At 39.9% G+C, this 21,700-nt stretch overlaps 2 protein-coding genes across 5 annotated transcripts in view; both read right to left on the bottom strand.

The window, feature by feature from the left end:
* Positions 1-3,563: 3,563 nt before the first annotated feature.
* rpp14 (ribonuclease P/MRP 14 subunit) lies at positions 3,564-11,569 on the bottom strand. 2 transcript variants are annotated; one of them, XM_073072276.1, is made up of 5 exons: positions 11,391-11,569; positions 11,192-11,276; positions 7,309-7,385; positions 5,611-5,689; positions 4,071-4,269 (listed from the first exon to the last, which is right to left on the bottom strand). In XM_073072276.1, the coding sequence occupies exons 1-5, from the start codon at positions 11,480-11,482 to the stop codon at positions 4,213-4,215; spliced, it is 390 nt and encodes a 129-aa protein (XP_072928377.1). In that variant the 5' UTR covers positions 11,483-11,569; the 3' UTR covers positions 4,071-4,212. The 2 variants fall into 2 exon arrangements, with proteins under 2 accessions (XP_072928376.1, XP_072928377.1); XM_073072275.1 differs by lacking the exons at positions 7,309-7,385; positions 11,192-11,276; positions 11,391-11,569 and having other exon boundaries at positions 3,564-4,269.
* Positions 11,570-18,527: 6,958 nt separating this feature from the next.
* abhd6a (abhydrolase domain containing 6, acylglycerol lipase a) overlaps positions 18,528-21,700 on the bottom strand; it is a 75,273-nt gene continuing 72,100 nt past the window's right edge. For all 3 annotated transcript variants that reach the window (XM_073072272.1, XM_073072273.1, XM_073072274.1), the window contains one exon: positions 18,528-21,304. In XM_073072272.1, the coding sequence (XP_072928373.1) occupies positions 21,122-21,304 (183 nt within the window). In that variant the 3' untranslated portion in view covers positions 18,528-21,121. The remainder of the gene's footprint in view (positions 21,305-21,700) is intronic.

Here is a 21,700-nt window from a genome sequence, read left to right as displayed (position 1 = left end):
GAATGCACACACTTTCCATCAAATGTGCACTGCCTTTTTTTTTTACACTGTTGCTACTTGGAATTGTACTTTTGTCATCTTATAATGCGACCTATGGGTTGTCCTTAAGTCACTCTCTAGCCCTTCATTTTACTTCCAAAATGTGAAAACTGATGTATTATTTAATCACTAATATAATCTATTATAGAATTGATGAACTAATCAGTGCAACTTACACCACTGACCCAAGATCATTCCTACCTTATCATACTCACATTTTTCACTTGTTTCTTTCATTTTTAAAGATGTTTGTAGCACCTCCCTCATCAAAAAACTCCACCCTTTGCTCCCTTGTTCTCACAGCTATCCCATCTCAGATCCTTTTGCTCTTGTAACTTTTGAATGCCACATCGCCTCATATACCTATGCCCATTTTCCCTGCAAATGTTTTGTCGATCCCTCCAATTATGTTTCTCTCAATTGCCCTCCAATATATATCCTAAGTAAGCTACACATATAAGGCTTCACTCTTTGTCTAATCATACTCGTATCTACAACAATGGAATAATTTCCTATCCCCAAACATTCCTCTTCCTCCACCCCCTTCCCTACTTAGATACACACAAACAATTTCATCCACACAGTATTGGTTTTTAAACATACACTGACACCATGCATCTCTATCATCACAGGGTAAATTCAAATCCTTGATATGGAGCCTAAAAGGCTTTGTGACCCAGGATGCTCAAACCTCAGCTGCAATTCAATGCAAAGAACGTTGCTACACTGTATAATTAAACTACGCATTTTGAAACACTAGATTTGGATGCTGCAGTGAAATTCAACTGGTCTCTCCATTTCAGAAATGTCCTCAAAACCAAATAGGCAAAGAATTATATTCTATAATTTCAGTGTTCAAACATTTGAAAACACCAATCTACATTTTGTCCACTTTGTAACTTGTAAACCATAACTAGTGATCTTTAGTGTCATCATGTGCCCACTTTGTGTATTACAATCACCAAGTCTTTCAAATGTTTTTAGAAATGGAATTTCTAATATTTCATTAAGCATATGGAATGGACAAGAGCGCCTGTTATAGCAGTCTTTGATGAACTAATACATTTAGAACAGTTTTTCACTTTAAGCACTTCAATAATGTAAAGCTGTATTAGTAATGATAGGATCCAACAAAATAATGGGTTAGATACAGCATTTACAAAATACCTGGGTTTAATTCTACTCTAAACTTCTAACAGTAGCCAATCCACTCTACTGTAGGAAAGAACAGTGCAAGAAACAAAGAAAGAATAACAAACCTTGTCTTGTGGTTGAGTTTATACAGAGAACTATCTCAAACTGGACAGAAGAGAAATTCTTTTGATGAGAACAGCTTATGAAGAAAATATAAAAATACAGAGCAAGCTATACAACAAATTACTGAAAATCCATGTATGAACAGTTGATTATACAAACATATAAGCATCAAGTTAAAATACTAGAAAAATGACAATATAGACCCCAATCCAAATGGCCAAATTTTAAAAAAACCCTGGATTGTTGTAGTTATTGAGACTGGAAAGAAAATATACTATTTTATTTTCTTTTATCATGCGCTCTGTGTAGTCCACCTGAAGTACAATATTCTTTACGGTGATGACATATGGGTTGCAGGATTTTTAAAATAAGTGACAATAAATGAGTTCCTTGTGGTATATTTTTAAAGTCTGACTGGTGTAAACTTGGGAGGGAAAATTGAGGTTATGTGTTTGGTATTTGGAAGCTCTTCTCGAAGAAGCTTTAGCATGATATGGCGTTACATTTCTTGGATGATAGACACAATAGAGGGAAAATGTTCGTTGGTGGATATGAACTGTGTGACATGAAGCTCTTTGAACATTACCTGTACTTTATTCAGGTAGAGGAAGCATACTCTACCACATTCTTGATTTACTGTAAACTGCACTGTCTCTTTCTCTGTTATGTTATCAAATAGTTGAGAAATCACAGTTGCCTTACCAAGCCATTATGGATCCAGATAGAATGCCTCTGCTGCATTGATAAAAGTTTTAAGCAGACCACAGGGCATGGTTTACCAAGTTTTATGTAATGCAATTGTTTAGCAGGAGCTGACAAGCACCACCACATCTCTTTCCAGAACATTCTTGGCAAATGAAAATTCTAGTTCAATGATCTAAATCCCCAGCATAGCTACCTTTAGGACAATATACATTGGAGAATAGAGTATGACTGTGCACATAAGTACCGACATGGACGGCCCTTTGCACCATTTCCAAGCAGTCAATTGGAAGTTCTAGTGTTGAAGCATTCTGCAAAGTGACTTTGACAGTCAGCTTGGGGAGACATCCAGAATCTATTTTTCTGCAAGGTTTCAAAAACCTGTGCAGACTACAGACCAATTTACTAAAATTGAAGGTGCTCTTCAGAACAAAACTTTTCTGCAAAGGGCAGGTCTGATTCAGTCTGCTGAGAACTATTGGTCTATCAGAACAATACAGATCTTCATTTGAGCTGGGCATGACTAGCTACTGCAGCTTTTCCATTGAATTCTATTAAATTTTACCATGGCTCCTTGATGTCAGACTTGGACAAATTCTGCATTAAGAAATGGACAGAATCCAGCCGATGTATTATTGTATCTAACCATGCAGTTCTTGGCCGGGCAGTGTGTATCCTTTCCAAGTAAAAAGGTTGTGGATTCAAGAACCACTACAGTAATTTGACCAAATATCCTATGCTGACAAATCAGTGCATTACAAAAACAGAAAATGCTGGAAACTCAGCAAGCAAATTCATTTGTTTCATAATTCTAGCATCAGTTTTCATTTTCTGTTGGAGGCCCAGCTTTTCAAGTGAGACAGTAACAAGGTTTCAACTGGCAAGTGTGCTATTCAAGAATGAGCTGAGTGGTTCACCTATTGTCCTGGCTTTCTCCCTAACCAATCTCATATCAAATATTTGTATTCAATATTTTTGATAAGCCTTATTGGTTAAATTAGTGACAATACTTTCCTCTCCCAGTGATTTACAATTTAAGGTACTTAACTGTTAATATAGCTGTCTTGGATGTCCAAAGAGTACGAAAACTGCTTCCTGAACACTTTTATACATGAGAATGCTAACTTTTCTATTCCCTGAATTTGCAGTGCCTGAAGAAGTTCAGGTGGATAAAAAGGCTTCTATCACCATTAAGACTCCTTTAAACCAAAAGATTATTTTATTTCCCCAAAATCAAGAGGTCTTAATCTTAAAGTGATCGAAGGAAATGAGAAGGGGCAGACGATGTTAGAGGTAATTTTTTTTCTCTAAAAACACAGAGCGGAGAGTACATAGAAGGCAGTGGCGGGGATGATGGTAGAAGTAGATTTAGGGACATTTAAGAGACTCTTACTCTTAGAAAGGTACATGGATGAAAGAAAAATGGAAGGCTTGTGGGAGGGAAGGGTTATTGATTTTAAAGTAGGTTAATAGGTCAACACAAACTTATGTCTGTACTCTGCTGTACTGTTCTATGACAATCATAAGAAAGTCATTATAATTCTGACATCTCACGACATATAGTATCCATTTTCAAATCACAATTTTAATAGTTTGAACAGAATATACAATCTTAAAAATATTTCACAAATTACTTCATGATTTCAGGATAGTTATACATTTTGACCTTTACTTTCTGGCAGCATTACTTTGACTTCCCCTTTCAAAATAACCTTCTTATTTTCATTGACAATGCATGAAACAGTAATCCAAGCAATGGATCTCTTGATTTTAGTTATATCTAGAATTGCAGAGACTTGTTCACCTGCATACAAAGGTGAGAGGAAACGGAGTTCTTGTGACAGAAGAACACATCCAGGTATTTTGGTTCCCAGAACAGCGGATACTAACCCACATACTAATATACCATGCACAACTGGCTTTTCAAATCGATGAGCTTTAGCATAATCCTCACTAAGGTGAAGCGGGTTAGTATCACCTGTTAACTCTGCAAAGGTAAGCACATCACTCTGTGTAAAAACTCTGGTAAGTTCAGCTCTCTCTCCAGTTTGAACGTGCACAGACCTAAGAAAAGTATCATGTTGCACCACAATGCCACCTGCGCGCCACCGATTCATTTTTAATGTTCTCTGAAATACACCAAGCATCGTGCTTGGACCACGGAAAGACATCCTTCCAAAAATATTATATCCCAGTCTAGATAAAGTCAGTATCTCAAATCAACAGAAATTCTCTGCTGTTGCCCGATAGTGCAAGAAGAAATGGAGAGACCTAGACAGAAGAAATAAAAATGCAATTGTCATAAACTCAATGAGTATTTGCAATTTAAAAACTGAAAGATTATATCATTAGCCCACATGCTTTAAAGGACAGCAACATTTTAGCTTTTTTATGTGAATTACAGGAAGAAAAAAGTAAACATTAAGACTCATATCAATGCATCTATCTGACAGATATATTTCATTTATCTTTCCAATCTGATGCACTGCATACTTATAGTGAATTCATGAATGTTTTGCTTTCACCTGACTTCAGTTAATTGCTGAAAGCAATTACTGGCTTAGCTGAACAATTAAACCAGCCTGTCAAACAACAATCCGTTTAGGATAACATTCCCAATTCATGAAAAACAGGATCTATTTAGAAAGTCAGAATCACAGAGGAGCAAACCGGTGCAACAGGGAACACATTGGATGTAAAGAGAGCAATGCCAAGCATCAGAGAAAAGAGAAAAATTAGGGTAGAAAATTTCTATTAAACTTTTAAAATTAATGACACATCAAATAAGGGAAAAGTAACAAATGAAAAGGAAGCACAGCCAGAAGCAATATTAAAAATTAATTAGAAAGGATAATGATATAAAATGTTAGATGTTAGTATGACTCAGGCCAGGCAGCACAGGTAGACTGGAAAGCAGTTAAAGGGCTGAAATGCACTGATACTGTAGCAAGCTGGCTGGTTTTTAGAAAGCTGGCATTTAGCTGTTGAACACACGTCAGTGCATTCCAGATTTGCGTGCTTGCACATCGCACACACATCTAAGACAAGGGGATGGGTACAATTGGATGGGGTCATTGGAGCTTTACATTCACCCAAGCTGGTCCGTCTAGCAAGGCCACACATAATGACTTTCATTTAAAGGCTGAGATCAGGATTTTTATTTTAACATATTCTTATGGTTTTAAATTAATAACTCCACAGAAGGACTACAGTGACAATGGTAGTGCAATGGGAGTTTCATGTCTGCAGCTTTTAAATGTGACTAGAAGACTGGTATCAAGTGGAAACCATGGGCTTGATTTAGCATGCTCCATCCCCAGTGATTTAGAACGATGACATTCACTGCAAGGAGCACAGATATATTTCAGTGTTTATGTTTCTAAAGTATTTTTGTTACCTTCCAACAAAGTCTTTGAAAAGAGAAATAACTGCAAGTAATTCTGGATGATACATGCAAGGGAAAGCAGCACTTTGATTTTACATTGTAAACAAATCCCACTGCAGACTCTGTTCTGCTAAATAGTTTGATTAAAACTAGATAACTCTAGTCATATATTTTGTCTGCTGAATAAACAGCTTAAATTTTAATCATGTACAGTAAACATGTGGTACCTGTATAACTCTGAAAGCACACTTCGCATCTTTATAGGATGCCACCAGGGTCAATGCACTCCAGAGCTTCACAAGGTCACTGTAAACAAAGATAGCCTTGTCATATATTGCAGCAGTTCAAACAGCAACAACTATTTTACACAGCATCTATGAAAATTGCCACTTCATGGTACATAAATGGAAAGAAAAGGGAGCGATCTGCAGAAATTAACAAAACAATTGATAAAGTTAATGTTTTAAAGAAAAGGAGCAAATCAATGAAACAGAAGAGTTTAGCAAAGAGATGGCTATCAATACCTGAATGAAGCCAGGACTCAAAGAAACAGCCAAAATAAAAATTGCAGATCAACCTGAAATGTTAACTTCTGTTTCCTTTTCCATGGTTGCTGCCCAATCGTGGTTCTAGAATTATCAGTTTTCATCTTAGTAGAAGAAAGAGATGCAGGGCTATTGATTAGAGTAGCCACGTGTGAATTTTTACAATAGGCTAATAATTTAAACTTGGTGTTTGGTCATTCAGTCATTAAGTTAATAAAGGCATGGGAAGGTGCAACTTTGAGAACTAGGATTCTATTGCCATAACAGAAACATGACTGGAAGAGGGCAGGACTGTACAGGTGTCACAGGTAGAAGGAATAATGAAAAGGCTGTCTGCCATACTGACCTTCATCTGTCAGGGCAGGACTCTGGACTCGATGACCTGAGTTATTAGTGAGAGGCAGCACAGGCTGGGACTTTATGCTACCTTACACAGAGTCGTATAAAATCATGAGGGCAGATAGAGTGAATACATTCAGTCTTTTTCCCCAGGGAAAGATAACTAAAAACTAAGAGAGCACAGGTGAGAGGAGACTTAAAAGGGACCCACACAGAGAATGTTGTTTGCATGAAATGAGCTGCTAGAGAAAGTAGTTGAGGTGACCATGATGATGACATTTAAAAGCCACTTCGACAGGATAGGTTTACAGTGATATTGTTAGTCTATGATTAGACCTAGGTGTGGGATAGAAAGCAGATAGCCAGGCTTTGTAAGAGCCAACATTTTGATTGCAGTGATTGGGATGGAGTTTATTGCAGATAAACATTTAACACTATTCATTTAACACTTAATCTTCGACAATGAAATAGGGATTTACAAGAGCATGGAGATTGAGAGAGAGGGTGAAGGTACAAGGCCAGGAAAATAAATCCACTGCTATCAATGACATGGGAAGGATCAAATAGCCTGGAATGGAATACCATTCTACCAGGGTGGATCGTGTAGGAAGGACATGAGTGATAGGAGTTGTGATCAAGCATGACAATAGTTGAAGAAAGGTTAAGCGAGTCAAATGTACCAATGTTAATATACTGGTGAGAAAAAAAAATTCACACAGACTCAAAAACAGAGTCGTAGGAAAGATGAGCAAAGATTAGAGACAACATTAAGCTCAAAAACTCTTGAAAGAAAGGAATGTTGGCTGCTTGAAAAAGGCAGAAATGTCAAGTAGTTTTTCTGAGGGAAGATGAATGTATGATTACAGACGAAGTGTATTCCATTTACTTACACAATCAAAATCAGTTCTGTTTCAGTCATTTCCTACTTCTAACATAGCCTTATAAAATACACAGTGATTATTTCTATATTTTAAAAAAGTGCTACTGCTGTTACCACATTCAAATCAGCAAATGTCTTTGTACATTAATGTTCATACTCACCTTCCTCTTACCCTTAGTATCGCTGTTAATGATTGCTCTTCAAATTTCAGAACATCAATAGGCAAGGCAGCACCAATCTGCAAAATTTACATTTTTACAACATTAAACGACAGATATGAACCTCTATTTTACATTCAAGTGTATTTTTCAATAGAAAAAATGACTAACAATGACTACTTCCCCCGAGAGTGAAAAAATTGCAATAATCACATGGGTGATATAGCAGAGACGGAACATGAAATTATAAATACAATTCCAGTTTTTACCATGCTACATTTGGATGATGCTAATGTTGATAAATACAGGCCAGGATAATAATAATCTGTTACTTTTCTTTGAATTGTGCAATGCATTTTATACACATAATTGCTTAAAAGACTAGTTAATCTTCAGTTCAATTATCACAATTAATACCGATGTTTCAGACTGAAGCAATGAACTAGAATTTGTCCCAGTCTTGGGGGTGGTCTTAAAACTCTCCTCACTTACAATGAAATATTTCATTTGTACTATCATTGAACAGTGGAATAAAACGAATAAACAGTTTGCACACAGGAAAACATACAACATAAGCTGTGTCTAGGGTGAAAAATAATAAATTTTCCCTTTCTAAGGAAATACCAAGGCCCTTGACTGGAAAATCCTACAAGAAGTAGTGGACACAGCCCAGTCCATCATGGGTAAAGCCCCTCCCTGCCTCCCACTATTGAGCACATCTACATGGAGCGCTGTTGCAGGAAAGCAGCATCCATCAAGCACCCCCACCATCCATCAGGAAGGTGGTACAGAAGCCTCAGGACCCACAGCACCAGTTTTAGGAACAGTTATTACCCCTCAACTAGCAGGCTCTTGAACTAGAGATAATTTCACTTGCCCCATCATTGAAATGTTCACACATCCTATGAACTCACTTCCAAGTGACTCATCATCTCGTGTTCTCAATATTTATTGTTATTTAATTATTATTATTTTTCCCTTTTGTATTTGCACAGATTGTTGTCCTTTGCACATTGGTTGTTTGTCCATCCTACTGGATGTAGCTTTTCATCGATTCTGTTGTGCTTCTTGGATTTACTGTTTATGTCAACAAGAAAACACACCTCAAAGTTGTATATGGTTACATACATGTACTTTGCTAATAAATTTGTGGAGAAAGCAGTTGGGAGCCATTTAGGAAAAACAAGTAATACAAGAGACCATCTGAAGATCAAAGCTTCATTACTACATAATTCCCCCCCCCTCCCCCCCACTGAACACAGCAGCTTATAAAAATACAAAATGTCCTAGGAACTCAGCAGGTTAGGCAGCATCTATAGAAAAGAGCAAACAGTCGACTTTTTGGAACAAGAGCCTTCTTCAGGACTGAGAGGGAAGGGGGGAGATGTGTGAATTAAATGGCGGGGTTGGGGGGGGGGGGGGGTAGAGGAAAAAGGTTGGCCTGAAGGTGATAAGAGAAGCCAGGTGGGTGGGAAAGGTCAAGGGCTAGAGAAGGACAAATCTGATAGGACAGGAGAGTGGACAATAGGAGAAAGGGACCTTTCCCACCCATCTGGCTTCATCTATTACCTTCCAATGAATCTCTTTCCCCTCCCTACAGGCACCTCCTCTCTCTCAGCCCTAAAGAAGTGCCTCCGCCCAAAAAGTCATTCTTTTCCATAGATGCTGTTTGACCTGGTGAGTTCCTCTGGCGTTTTGTGTGTGCTGCTTTGGATTTTCAGCATCTGCAGATTTCCTCACGTTTAGACTCATAAAAGTCTTTTCTGCAAGAATAGCTAAGTTAGGTGATACCTAGTGCATTCATGACATCATTGTGTCCAAGACCATCACTACATGCTCTAACCAGGAGCTATGGATGACCGCGGAGGTGCGTGCGCTGCTGAGGACCCATGACTCTGCCTTCAGAGCAGGTGACAAGACAGCCCTAACAATAGCGAGGGCCAAACTGTCCTGGGCATCAGAGGCAAAGCATGCACATGCCCAGCGAATCCACAGCCACTTCCAGGACAGCGGCAGCACGCGGCACATGTGGAAGGGTATTCAGGACATCACTACCTGCCTGTGCTGGTGATGCCTCCCTCCCAGATGTGTTGAATAACTTCTATGCTCATTTTGAGGCGGAACATGACGTGGTGGCGAGGAAGACCACTCCTCCTCCCCCCAATGACCAGGTGCTGTGTCTCACCATGGCCAATGTGAGGAAAACTCTATTCGGGGTCAACCCAAGGAAGGCTGCTGGACCAGACAATATTCCTGGCAGAGTGCTCAGAGGGTGTGCAGACCAGCTGGCAGATGTTCTCACTGACATCTTCAACGTCTCCCTGAGCAATGCCGTCATTCCAACGTGCTTCAAGGCTGCCACCATCATCTCCGTGCCGAAGAAGTCATCGGTGTCCTGCCTCAATGGCTGCTGTCCCATTGCTCTCACATCCATCATCATGAAGTGTTTCAAGAGGCTCATCATGAGGCATATCAAGACCCTGCTACCCACCTCACTGGAGCCCCTGCAGTTCACGTATCGTCCCAACTGCTCAATAGACGACACCATTGCCACCAACCTCCAACCTGGATCCTAGACTTCCTCTGACTGGGAGACCTCAGTCAGTCCGGATCAGAGGCAGCATCTCCAACACCATCACACTGAGCACGGGGGCCCCCCAGGGCTGTGTGCTCAGTCCACTGCTGTTCACTCTGCTGACCCATGACTGTGCAACAATACACAGCTTGAATCACATCATCAAGTTCGCCGATGACACGACCATGGTGGGTCTCATCAGCAAGAACGACGAGTCAGCATACAGAGAGGAGGTGCAGCAGCTAACTGACTGGTGCAGAGCCAACAACCTGTCTCTGAATGTGAACAAGACAAAAGAGATGGTTGTTGACTTCAGGAGAGCACAGAATGGCCACTCTCCACTGAACATTGACGGCTCCTCCATTGAGATCGTTAAAAGCATCAAATTTCCTGGTGTTCACCTGATGGAGAATCTCACTTGGTCCCTCAACACCAGCTCCATAGCAAAGAAAGTCCAGCAGCATCTCTACTTTCTGCAAAGGCTGAGAAAAGTCCATCTCCCACCCCCCCATCCTTATCACATTCTAGAGGTTGTATTGAGAGCATCCTGAACAGCTGCATCACTGCCTGGTTCGAGAATTGCACCATCTCAGATCGCAAGACCCTGCAGCAGATAGTGAGGTCAGCTGAGAAGATCATCGGGGTCTCTCTTCCCGCCATTATGGACATTTACACCACACGCTGCATCCACAAAGCTAACAACATTGTGAAGGACCCCACGCACCCCTCACACAAATTCTTCTCCCTCCTGCCACTTGGCAAAAGGTACCAAAGCATTCGGGCTCTCACGACCAGACTGTGCAAATTTCTTCCCCCAAGCCATCAGACTCCTCAATACCCAGAGTCTAGAATGACATCTAAATAATTTATTATTATACATATTGAAATTTGCCTTGAGTTGTTTCACAGTCTAGTGTAGTTTTGTAAAACACAAAATGCTGGCAGAACTCAGCAGGCCAGACAGCATCTATGGGAGGAGGTAGTGACGAAGGGTCTTGGCCCGAAACGTCGACAGTGCTTCTCCTTATAGATGCTGCCTGGCCTGCTGTGTTCCACCAGCATTTTGTGTGTGTTGTTTGAATTTCCAGCATCTGCTGATTTCCTCGTGTTTAATGTTTCACATTAATGTACAGACGACTGGAAGATATAAAATCAACGTCAAAGAACATTTGAAAATGTATATACTCCAAATTCTTGAGATAATTACAAACTGTCTACATTAAAGTCGATAGAGAAGGGCGAATAATTTTACTCCTGGTTCAACATGCCACTATTTGTGTATGTAGTAAACTCGCGTTATAGTAGACGTACCTCTCCGTGCAAACCCCTGAGGGCTGAGACGATCATCTGTTTAAAGGAGACATCATTCAGCCTGAACCCCGGGGCTTCGAATTCCCTATTTATTGTTCCATTGAGAGAAAAAGAGAAACAGAGTGAGTTGAGGGGCACACCAGAAAACCACGAGCCTTGTGCGCAGCGGAACCACCTCAGTTCGCCCTCTATCACTCACAGGCGGACCTTCATGTACTGGTAGTCAGAGACATTCTTGTAAACGCGCCTCTCGAACACCGCGCCCGCCCGCTGGTCGCCCGCGCCGATCATCCCACCGCCAGGCGACGAAAACCGGCGCCAGCCACAGGCCTCAGCACGGCACTAGGACCCCCTCCCGACCGACCCCTCACGTCACTTCCTGCGCCCCAACCAGCCAATCGCCATTCGCGAGTGGGGCGTCCGCTCGTTGAGGCCGGGCGCCATGTCAATGCAGGGAGCGTGTCAGACCGGCGGTCCCACGGGAAGCTTTCTGACCCGCTGAGTTCTCCCAGCATCGTGCAGAATCTCTTGTGGCTCTCAGCTGATTTCTGGTGGCAGGGGGGGGCAACAGGGCACAAACATATAGTGCGTCTTTGGACTGTGTATTTGAGGCAGAGATTGTTTGATTCTTGATTGGTATTGAAGGGATATGGGGAGAACGCAGGAGATTGGGGCTGACAGGAAAATTTGGTCAGCCATGATGAAATGGTGGAGCAGACTCGATGGGCCAAATGGTCTATTTCTGCTCCTATATTTTATGGTCTTATATAGGAGATGGGGAAAACCACACTGCTAATATAGCTCATCCAACACAGTGCTGGCCTGGAGCAACTCAGGGGGTCAGGCAGTGTCTGAAAAGGGAGAATGACAGTCGGCATTTCGAGTCTAGACCTTTCGTTTGGCAATTTCCCTCTATCGATGATGCATGACCTGCTAAGCCCCGGCCCCAAGCATATTGTTTATTGCTCCAGATTTCAAATTTTAGCATCTGCAGACTCTGGTGTCTATTATGTAGTACCTCAGGGCTGATGAAGACCTGGGCCCACACCAGCATTCTGAGAATTAGAAGATGTCTGTGCATGATTTAATGCGGGGTGGCCGTAGCTACCATATGAACTTCAAGTAACATCTGGTCCAGGAAGGTTTTAAGACAACTAGGTGTTTTAACCCCTTTTTGAAGTTATGAATTCCTGCTGCAAAGTCCTTTTTGCCCAGTAAAGTACCGTGAGCAACACACACAAAATGCTGGAGGAACTCAGCAGGCCAGACATTTAGGGCCAAAACCCTTCAGCAGGACCGGAGAAAAAAAGATGAGGAGTCAAGAGTTAGAAGGTGGAGAGAGGGGGAGCAAGAAATGCCAGGCAATAAGTGAGACTTGGAGGAGGTGGGATGAAGCAAAGAGCTAGGAAGTTGATTGGCGAAAGAACAAAAGGCCATGGAAGAAAGAAGAAAGGGGAAGGGGGGAGGAGTGCCAGTGGAAGGCGATGGATGGGGAGGAGATAACATAGAGAGGGAAAGGGGATGGAAAATGTTGAAGGGGGTGGGGGGGATGTGGAGGCATTACTGGAACTTCGAGAAATCGATGTTCATGCCATCAGGTTGGAAGCTACCCAGACGGAATATAAGGTGTTGTTCCTCCAACCTATGTGTGGCCTTAACCAACAGTGGAGGAAGCCATGGATGGGCAAACTGGAATGGGAATAGGAAGTGGAATTAAAATGGGTGGCCACTGGGAGATCCCACTTGATCTGGTGGACAAGCATAGGTGCTCGGCAAAGCGGTCTACCAATCTACGTCGGATCTCACTGATATACAAGAAGCCACACTGGGAGCACCAAACACAGTAAATGACCCCAACAGACTGACAGGTGAAGTGTTGCCTCACCTGGAAGGACTGTTTGGGGCCTTAACACAAAGTACATTGCAGATGCTGTGGTCAAAGCAACACGTACATGATGAGGCCAAACTCAGGTTGGAGGAGCAACACCTCATATACCGTCTGGGTAGTCTCCAGCCCCTTGGCATGAACATTCTCCAACTTTAGGTAATTCCCTCCCTCTCCCTTCACCCATCCCAATTTCACTCTGCCTCCTCCTTCAGCTGCCTATCATCTCTCTCATGATTCTGCTGCCTTCTACTACACAGTGCTTTCACCTTACATTCCTTCACCTTTCCTGCCTATCCCCTCCCCCACCCCCTGATCTTTCCCCTTACTGGTTTTTAACCTGACACCCACCAGCTTTCTCTTTCCCACCCTCCCCCTCTCTCTTCAGTCCTGACGAAGGGTCTCAGCCTGAAACATTGTCTGTTCGTTTCCATGGATGCTGCCTAACCTGCTGAGTACCTCCAGCGTGTTGTACGTGTCTGTTTGGGGCCCTGAATGGTAGTGATGGTGGAGGTGAAGGGGCAGGTGAAGCACTTGTTCCACTTGCAAGGATAAATGCCAGGAGGGAGATCAGCAGGGAGGGACGAAAGGATAAGGGAGTTGCATAGGGAGCAATCCCTGCGGAAAGCATAAAGTGGGGGCGAGGGGAAGATGTGTTTGGTGGTGGGATCCAGTAGGAGGTGGCAGACATTGTGGAGAATTTTGTGCTGGATGGTGAGCTGGTAGGTGAAGACGAGAGGAACCCTATTCCTGGTAGCGTGGTGGGAGGATAGGTTAAGAGCAGACGTGCGTGAAATGGAAGAGTTGTGGTTGAGGGCAGTATTGATGGTGAGAGAAGGGAATTGCCCTTCTTTGAAAAAGGACATCTATCTAGAATGAAAAGCCTCATCCTGAGAGCAGATGCGGCGGAGATGGAGGAATTGAGAGAAGGGGATGGTGTTTTTACAAGTAGCAGGGTGGCACAAGGTATAGTCCAGGTAGCTGTGAGAGTCCATTGGATCGGTGGATAAGCCGTCTCTGGAGATAAGTATTGTGAGTTCTAGTTAGTGTTGTATGAAACACTGCAACCAATTTATACACGGCAAGTTTCCATAAATGCTTATGTTAACGATGTGAAATACAAGAGTTCTCTAGAAAAAAATCAAACTGGAAGACAACCACAACTATTTATAAGGAGCAGATTGTGACATCATTTGGCAAAAGCTGCTTTTTTTTAGTAGTTCCCTGGGTTCAGTAATAAATAAGAGAAGGCCATCTGACCCTTATGCATATTAAGTAAGCTCATGACTGACCTTTAACATAAGTGCCTCTTTCTTGAACTCATACCATAAGACACAACAGTAGAAATTGGCTATTTGGCCCATCAAATCTCTCACAACATTCCATCATGGCTGATTTATTATTCTTCTCAACCCCATTTTTCTGCCCTCTTGTAACCTTTGGCACCCAGACTAATCAAGAATCTATCAAGGTCTGCTTTAAATATTTGCAATGAGGTGGAAATGAATTCTACTGATTCACTGCCCTCTGGCTGAAGAAATTTCTCCAAATCTCTTTTCTAAATGGAGGTCCCTCTATTCTAGGGCTGTGCCCTCTGGTCCTATACTACCCTGCTATAGGAAACATCCTCTCCACATCAACTTGAACTAGCCTTTTCAATATTTGTTAAGTTTCAGTGAAATCCCCCTCATTCTTCTAAACACCAGCAAGTACAGGCCCAGAGCAATCAAATGTTCCTTACACATTAATCCTTTCATTCCTAGAATCATTCTTGTAAACCTCCTCTGGACCCTCTCCAATACCAGCTCATCTTTTCTTTGACAAATGGCCCACAACTGTTCACAATACTCCAGGTGGGTCCAACCAATGCCTTAAAAAGCCTCAGCATTATATCCTTGCTTTTATGGTATATTCTAGTCCTCGTGAAATGAATGCTAACATTGAATTTGCCTTCCTTACTCCCAAGTCAACCTGCAAGTTAACCTTTAGGGAATCGTGCATGAGCACTTCCAATTCTTTGCACCTCTGATTTTTGAATTTTCTCCCCATTTAGAAAATAGTCTGCTTTTATTCTTTCTACCAAAGTTATGTTATTTCATAACAATTTAGAAATCCATCAATCTTTGTCTTGTATAAACTCAGCAATTGGATCTCCACCGGCTTCTGGAGCATAGAATGTACACCTCATGATCTTGACACCCACCCAGAGGGGAAAGCAGATCCTTATCTATCCTGTCAAGCTCTGTAAGACTTTTGTTTGTTTTGGTGAGACAATCTGTTTTATAAACTCTTAAAAAAAAGCATAGGTCCAAACAACTTCATTTGTACTCACAGAACAAATGCAACAGTCCAATTTGGCAAATCTTTTCGGCACTTCCTGTGAGTGAGATATGTATATATATATATAGATAAAAACACACACCTCTCTCTCTCTCAGATGGACAGACTATTCCAGATATTACAAGTCTGCTATTCACATCCACTTGTCAGAAAGGCCAGCATTGTGTTTGTCTTCCTAATTAAAGTTCAAAGTGAATTTTATTATCAAAGTACATATATGTCACCATATACAGGCCTGAGGTTCATTTTCTTGTGGGCATACTCAACAAATCTATAGAATAGTAACTATAACAGAATCAATGAACAACCACCACACTAGGGCTTTCAACCAGAGTGCAGAAGACAACAAATTATACAAAAACAGAAAGATAAAACAATAATATAAATAAATTAGTAATACATATCAAGAATATGAGATGAAGAGTCCTTGATAGTGAGTCCATTGGTTGTGGAAAGTGAAGCCGAAGAAAATTATTCCCTTCGTTCAAGCGCCTGATGGTTCATGGTTAGTAACTGTTCCTAAACCTGATGGTTCAAGTCCCAAAGATCTGGTACATTCTTCCTGATGGCAGCAACGAGAAGACAGCATGTCCTGGGTGGTTGGTGCTAGATGATGTATGCCACTTTCCTGCAAAAGCGCTTCATATAGAAGTGCTCAAGGGTGGGCAGGGCTTTACCCTTAATTGATTGGGCCATATCCACTACTTTTTGTAGGATTTTCCATTCAAGGGCATTGGTGTTTCCATACGAGGCTGTGATGGAACCTATCAATATGCTCTCCATCACACATCTATAGAAGTTTGTCAAAGTTTTATATGTCATTCTGAATCTCCACGAACTCCTAAGGGTGCAGAGGCGCTGCCATGCTTTCTTCATAATTGCACTTATTGTACGTGCTGGGCCCAGGACAAGTCCTCTGAAATCATAACACCTAAAAATTTAAAGTTGCTGACCCTCTCCACCTCTGATCCTCCAATGAGGACTGGTGCATGGACCTCTGGTTTCCCTCTCCTTGGTCTTGGTGACATTGACTGTGTTATGACACCACTCAGCCAGATTTTCAATTTCTCTCCTACACGCTGATTCATCACCAGCTTGGATTTGGCCTACAACAGTGGTGTCATCAGCAAACATGAATATGGCATTGGGGCTGTGCTTAGCTCCAATTACATGCTGAACCTGCATGTTAACATTTATTGATTTGAGTACAACGTTATCCAGATCATTAACCATTAAAAAAGTATATCTGCATGTTAATTTCTTGTGGTTCATGTACAAGAACATCCAGATCTCACAGTATTTTTTTTAAAAATACCTCACCTTTCTATATTTCTTTTATCATAGTACATTAACTGATATTTTTCCACATTAAGTTCCACCTACCCATTGATTTAATCTGCCTCCATTGCCCTGAAATCTGCTTACATCCTTCTCACAGCCTATGCTGCACCAAGCTTTGTATAATGGACAAAACTCGATACATCAGTATCGATTGTGAATATCTAGGACCCCAGCACCAAACGCGGTCTTACCCCTGTCGAACAACTTTTATTCCACATCAGTATATACTCACAATATTATGCATTCTAATTTTTAAATTACTTTTGGTGAAATAATCATTTCCTAAATCTATGTTGATTCCATTAATTTCCAAGTGCCCTGTTGCAAATTTCCTTAAAATTTGAGCCCAGCTTTCTCACTACAGCTGATATTAGGCAAACTTGTCTGTAGTTTTCCATTTTCTCTATTGCTCTTTTCCTAAATAATGAGGTTACATATACTGCTGCCCAGTCTCAGGGCACTGTTCTAGAATTCATGGGATTTTGGAAGAGACAACCAGTTCATCCATCTTTTTGGGGGGGGGGGGGGGGGGGGAATGAAAAATAGATCAACAAATCTTGGGGTTTACTATCTTTCGATTCCATTAATTTGTCTAATAGATTATTTTTATTATTGAAACCAGTGCTAATATGTTTTGGTTCCTCATTCACATTATATCTGTTCAGCTTCAATATTTCTAGGTTTTGTGTGCTTTCTATTATGAAGGAAGATAAAATATTAGTTACGCTTCTCTACAGTGTCTTTGTTCCCAGATGCAATTGCCTCAGGACCCACACCACCTGGTTCAGGAACATTTATTACCCCTCAACCATCAGGCTCTTGAACCAGTGGGAATAACTTAGCGCTACTTCACTCACCCCATCTCTAAACTGTTCCCACAACCTATGGACTTACTTTCAGGGATTCTTCATCTCACGTTCTCAATATTTATTGATTTTATTTTGTATTTGCAGCTTGTCTTTTGCACAATGGTTGTTTGTCCTGTTGGATGCGGTCTTTCATTGATTCTAGCAACACACACAAATTGCTGGAAGAACACAGCAGGCCAGGTAGTACCCATGGAAAAGAGTAAACAGTTGTAGTTTCGGGCAGAGACCCTTTATCAGGACTAAGGGTCCAAAATGTTGACTGTTTTCTTTTATACATAGATGCTACCTGGCCTGCTGAGTTCCTCCAGCATTTTGTGTGTGTTGCTTGGATTCCAGCATCTGCAGATTTTCTCATTTCTCATTGATTCTACTATGTTTTGTGGATTTACTGAGAATGCCCAGAAGAAAATGACATACATGTACTTTGGTAATAAATTTACTTTGAACTTATGTCTCATGTGAAGTGTTCTCAGCCTTTTTCTAGTTATTGGTGTTTTTACAGTCTTTGTGTCATCTTAAAATAGACATGAAAATCAACCTTTAAGCAGTTTTACATGTTGAATTTTTTAAAGCATAGCCTGCAACTTAAATATTGCAATACAGGAAGGACTGGCTGGTAATTTCACATAGGTGTTATTGTCATCAACAGAATTACCTGACACTAAGCATACAAATGAATAAAAAAACTGGTGTGTAGGATGTGCAGCTTCAGAGAGCCATAAGATACAGCAAATGCTAGGGCATGAGCAACAAGCAACCTACTGTAGAAATTTAGTGGGTCGAACAGCATCTGTGGGAAGAAATTCCCTTTCTGTCATTTACGTCGCATGACCTACAGAGGACGTGAAGATTGCTTGCGGCTGCGTGCATCTTGAAAAACTGGAAATCATGGTTTCAGATCATCTTTGAATCAGATTGTCCTGAAAGAATGTCTTTATTAAGATATCACTAGACATAATTTGGGAATTACATAAGGAGTTCTGCATAGTTAGAATAAGGTCAGAAGATATTTGTTCTGTTATTTGTCTAATACATGCATATTGGATACTATACATCAATCTTTACTGGATGCAGCCAAAATGGAAGAGGTTAAAAAAAAGTTTATTTACAGCCTTCTTTATAATCAATTATTTTTTGTTCTATAATGGAGTATATCTAAATAAATCAAGGGTCAGTTAAGATATCCAAAACACAAACAGCTGCAACATGTACTGAAATATTAGATAAAATAATGAACCAGGGTTTTCAGGGAACCATTTATTTCCTGCTGGCACAAAAATATTTTTCACTTGTAAGATTATTCTAGCAGGTGAAGCTATTTTTGAACAAGTAAATTTATGGTTGATTTTACTCACAAATCTACAATATACACAATAGAGACTATTCAGCAGAACCTTATGGGATGGTTCTTCACCAATAGAGTAAAATTTTGTGAACAACTACCAATTAACTGGTTTTTAAAAAACATTTTTAACTAGGAAATAATTCTAAAAGTAGAACCTAATTATTTTATTATTAAATCTAATTATTATACAATTTTATAAATAAAACTAAGTGAAACATGCATTTACTTTGTAGATTATAAGCCCAATAATCAAGTTTAAACAGAACAAATCTTGAAAATGCAAAGCTTCTGCAATTCAAGCAATCATCTGCATCAACTTTAGAGAATAATATATACAAGACACTTTCTTTTCCATAGCTATATGTTCTCATAGACTAAGTGGGCTAGGCCTTTCAATCATATTTGTAATCATTTATACTGAGCAGTGAATGGCATTTGTTTAACTTTTCAAAAGCAAAAGGAGGGAAAAAACTGAGTATTATATTCAAAATCTTGGTTATAGAGATAAAAGGGTAACATCTATAATGCTTTAAGTAAGGGTAGCTTTCATAGTGAAGCTTACATTATTCCAGGCAGTGATTGCCTTGATCTTAAAATATCTACAGGCAAACAGTATATCAGAGTCATTAATAACTATTCGCAATAAATTGGATTTCTACTCTTTAGCTTCATATCTGTCTCATACTATTTCAAATAGCAAGGTTCAGGACAGAAAGCATATTCACGAATAACTGTTAAGCATTAGTAATCTCCAATGGAGCATGATGGTTATTGCTACTTCAGCCTTTAAGAAACACTCACAGTCATGATCCATACATTAGTGCATCATCTCCAATTACTGGAGAAAAACTTAATTGGCTAGTAAGAGTATGGTTAAAATGCCTTGGTGAATCCTTAAACCCCAATGGGATTCTAGCATTTGACATCTGGAACAATGGAGCTATTTTTCCCACGATTAAAAAATTAATGTTCTCTCAATGCAATATTTATGCATTACTCATTTTAAGTATAATTACAATAACATAGAATTCACAGAATTCATAATTCATTCACAGATTAAAGCAAATAACAATGAGAGCATATTGTCAATTTCTGGAAACAGCCATTGTCTATTCGAGTAATGATTAAAGTTTTCCATCTGCAAGATGCCTATCAGCTCATAACTGTACACAGCATTAGGTCCACAAGCTATACTCTTTCTTAAAACATTATCCTGAAATAGAAGCTCTGGAGATAGCACAGACTTAGCAGAACTAGGTCAAGGATACTGAAGTCTAGACAACGAACAAGGGCAGCATCTTCCTTATTGATAACAAACCATACATTAAGCAAAACAGTAAGATTAAACTTGAAAATGTTTTTTGTTTCTTTATCTACTTAAGTCATTGCCCAGTTGAATTTTCAACATCAAATTGAATATGTTTGTGTAATATTTATTAAATGTGAAAACTAAATTAATATAAATTATAATTCTCCGGATTTTTTTGCATTTGTTTTGGTTGATATTCATGTGAAATATTAGGTTCACTATGTTTGAAATAAAATGTCATTGTAGTAGCCATTAGCAACAATTTCTGCCAACACAATGCAATTCCATATTAAAACTACAAGACTATCTGCACTATATAATATTGATAGCAATGTTCCTTTAACAATGCTTTTGGAAGGATTATTTGAACTACCTCTATTGATTTAAACTTCAATGCAAAGCAGTCAAAAGAAATTAATAAATAACAATAATTATAACAAATATAAATAACATATTTAATGTATTATAATATTTTATGCATTTCTGAAAGCAGGTCAAACCAGAAAAAATGTAAAACTTTTATTACTGTAACTACTGTTAATTGGCATAATTAAAAATGCTGAAATGAAATTTTGAGAAAGCAAGAGAAATTTGGACAAATTTGTGTTTTCTTAGATTTTAGTTAATCTTTATATACTGGATGCTTTTATTTGTTAACAATGCTCTGAATCTTTCAAAATCTGGTTAATGTATTTTGAATGTATCATCAAGCACGATAAAATTATGCTTTTAATACTTTGGGATTATTAACATTCATTCCAATCATAAGTGTTTCCTGGGAAGTGTTAGAGCATCACATTTTATTTTCAATCCACAGCAATACAGCTTTCAAGTATAAATGTTAAGCTAATTTCTTATTGCTTTCAGATCTTTTATTTTGCAGAAAAGTTGAAAATTCCAAGATGAGTTTAGCACTTTTACGGGGCCGCTCCATCACCACAGAATGACCACAGTTTTCCAAGAAATCCACTCTACAACCAGGAATATTTTCAGCAAGTACTCCGGCTCCAGAAACATCAAGTACCTAGCCATGAGGGGTAAAGAGCAAGAATCTTTAACGCAAAGTAATGCAAAAGAACTTATCTCCTATTTACATATTAACCCAAATCGACTTTCAAAGTTATTCTCTGATTCTTCACGGATCCTGCAAACATTTATTCTGTCCATAATGATGTCATTGTTGAGCTCTAGGTAAATATTAAGTTTATAGTCCAGTACAGTATTGTCAGGAGATGCTCCTTTTCAAATGACATACAGCTGAAAGCTCATTGGCCCTCAGGCAGAAGAGTCTTCCCAGTGCTGTTTCTAGAACATTCTACAACATAGATTGGCTGTGGCTCTTGTAACATGACCTCCTCTACTACTGCGATGAGGCCACACTCAGGTTGGAGCAGCAACACCTTATATTCCATCTGGGTAG

The sequence above is a fragment of the Hemitrygon akajei genome, chromosome 19 (assembly GCF_048418815.1).
Source record: "Hemitrygon akajei chromosome 19, sHemAka1.3, whole genome shotgun sequence".
In the NCBI taxonomy this organism is placed as follows: domain Eukaryota; kingdom Metazoa; phylum Chordata; class Chondrichthyes; order Myliobatiformes; family Dasyatidae; genus Hemitrygon; species Hemitrygon akajei.
The sequence above is the reverse complement of the archived record's forward strand: the minus strand, read 5'-3'. Positions and strand labels throughout refer to the sequence as shown.

Bases quoted from the DNA above. Each gene is read 5' to 3' on its own strand.
- rpp14 (XM_073072275.1), bottom strand. From the start codon at position 4,169: ATGTCTTTCCGTGGTCCAAGCACGATGCTTGGTGTATTTCAGAGAACA.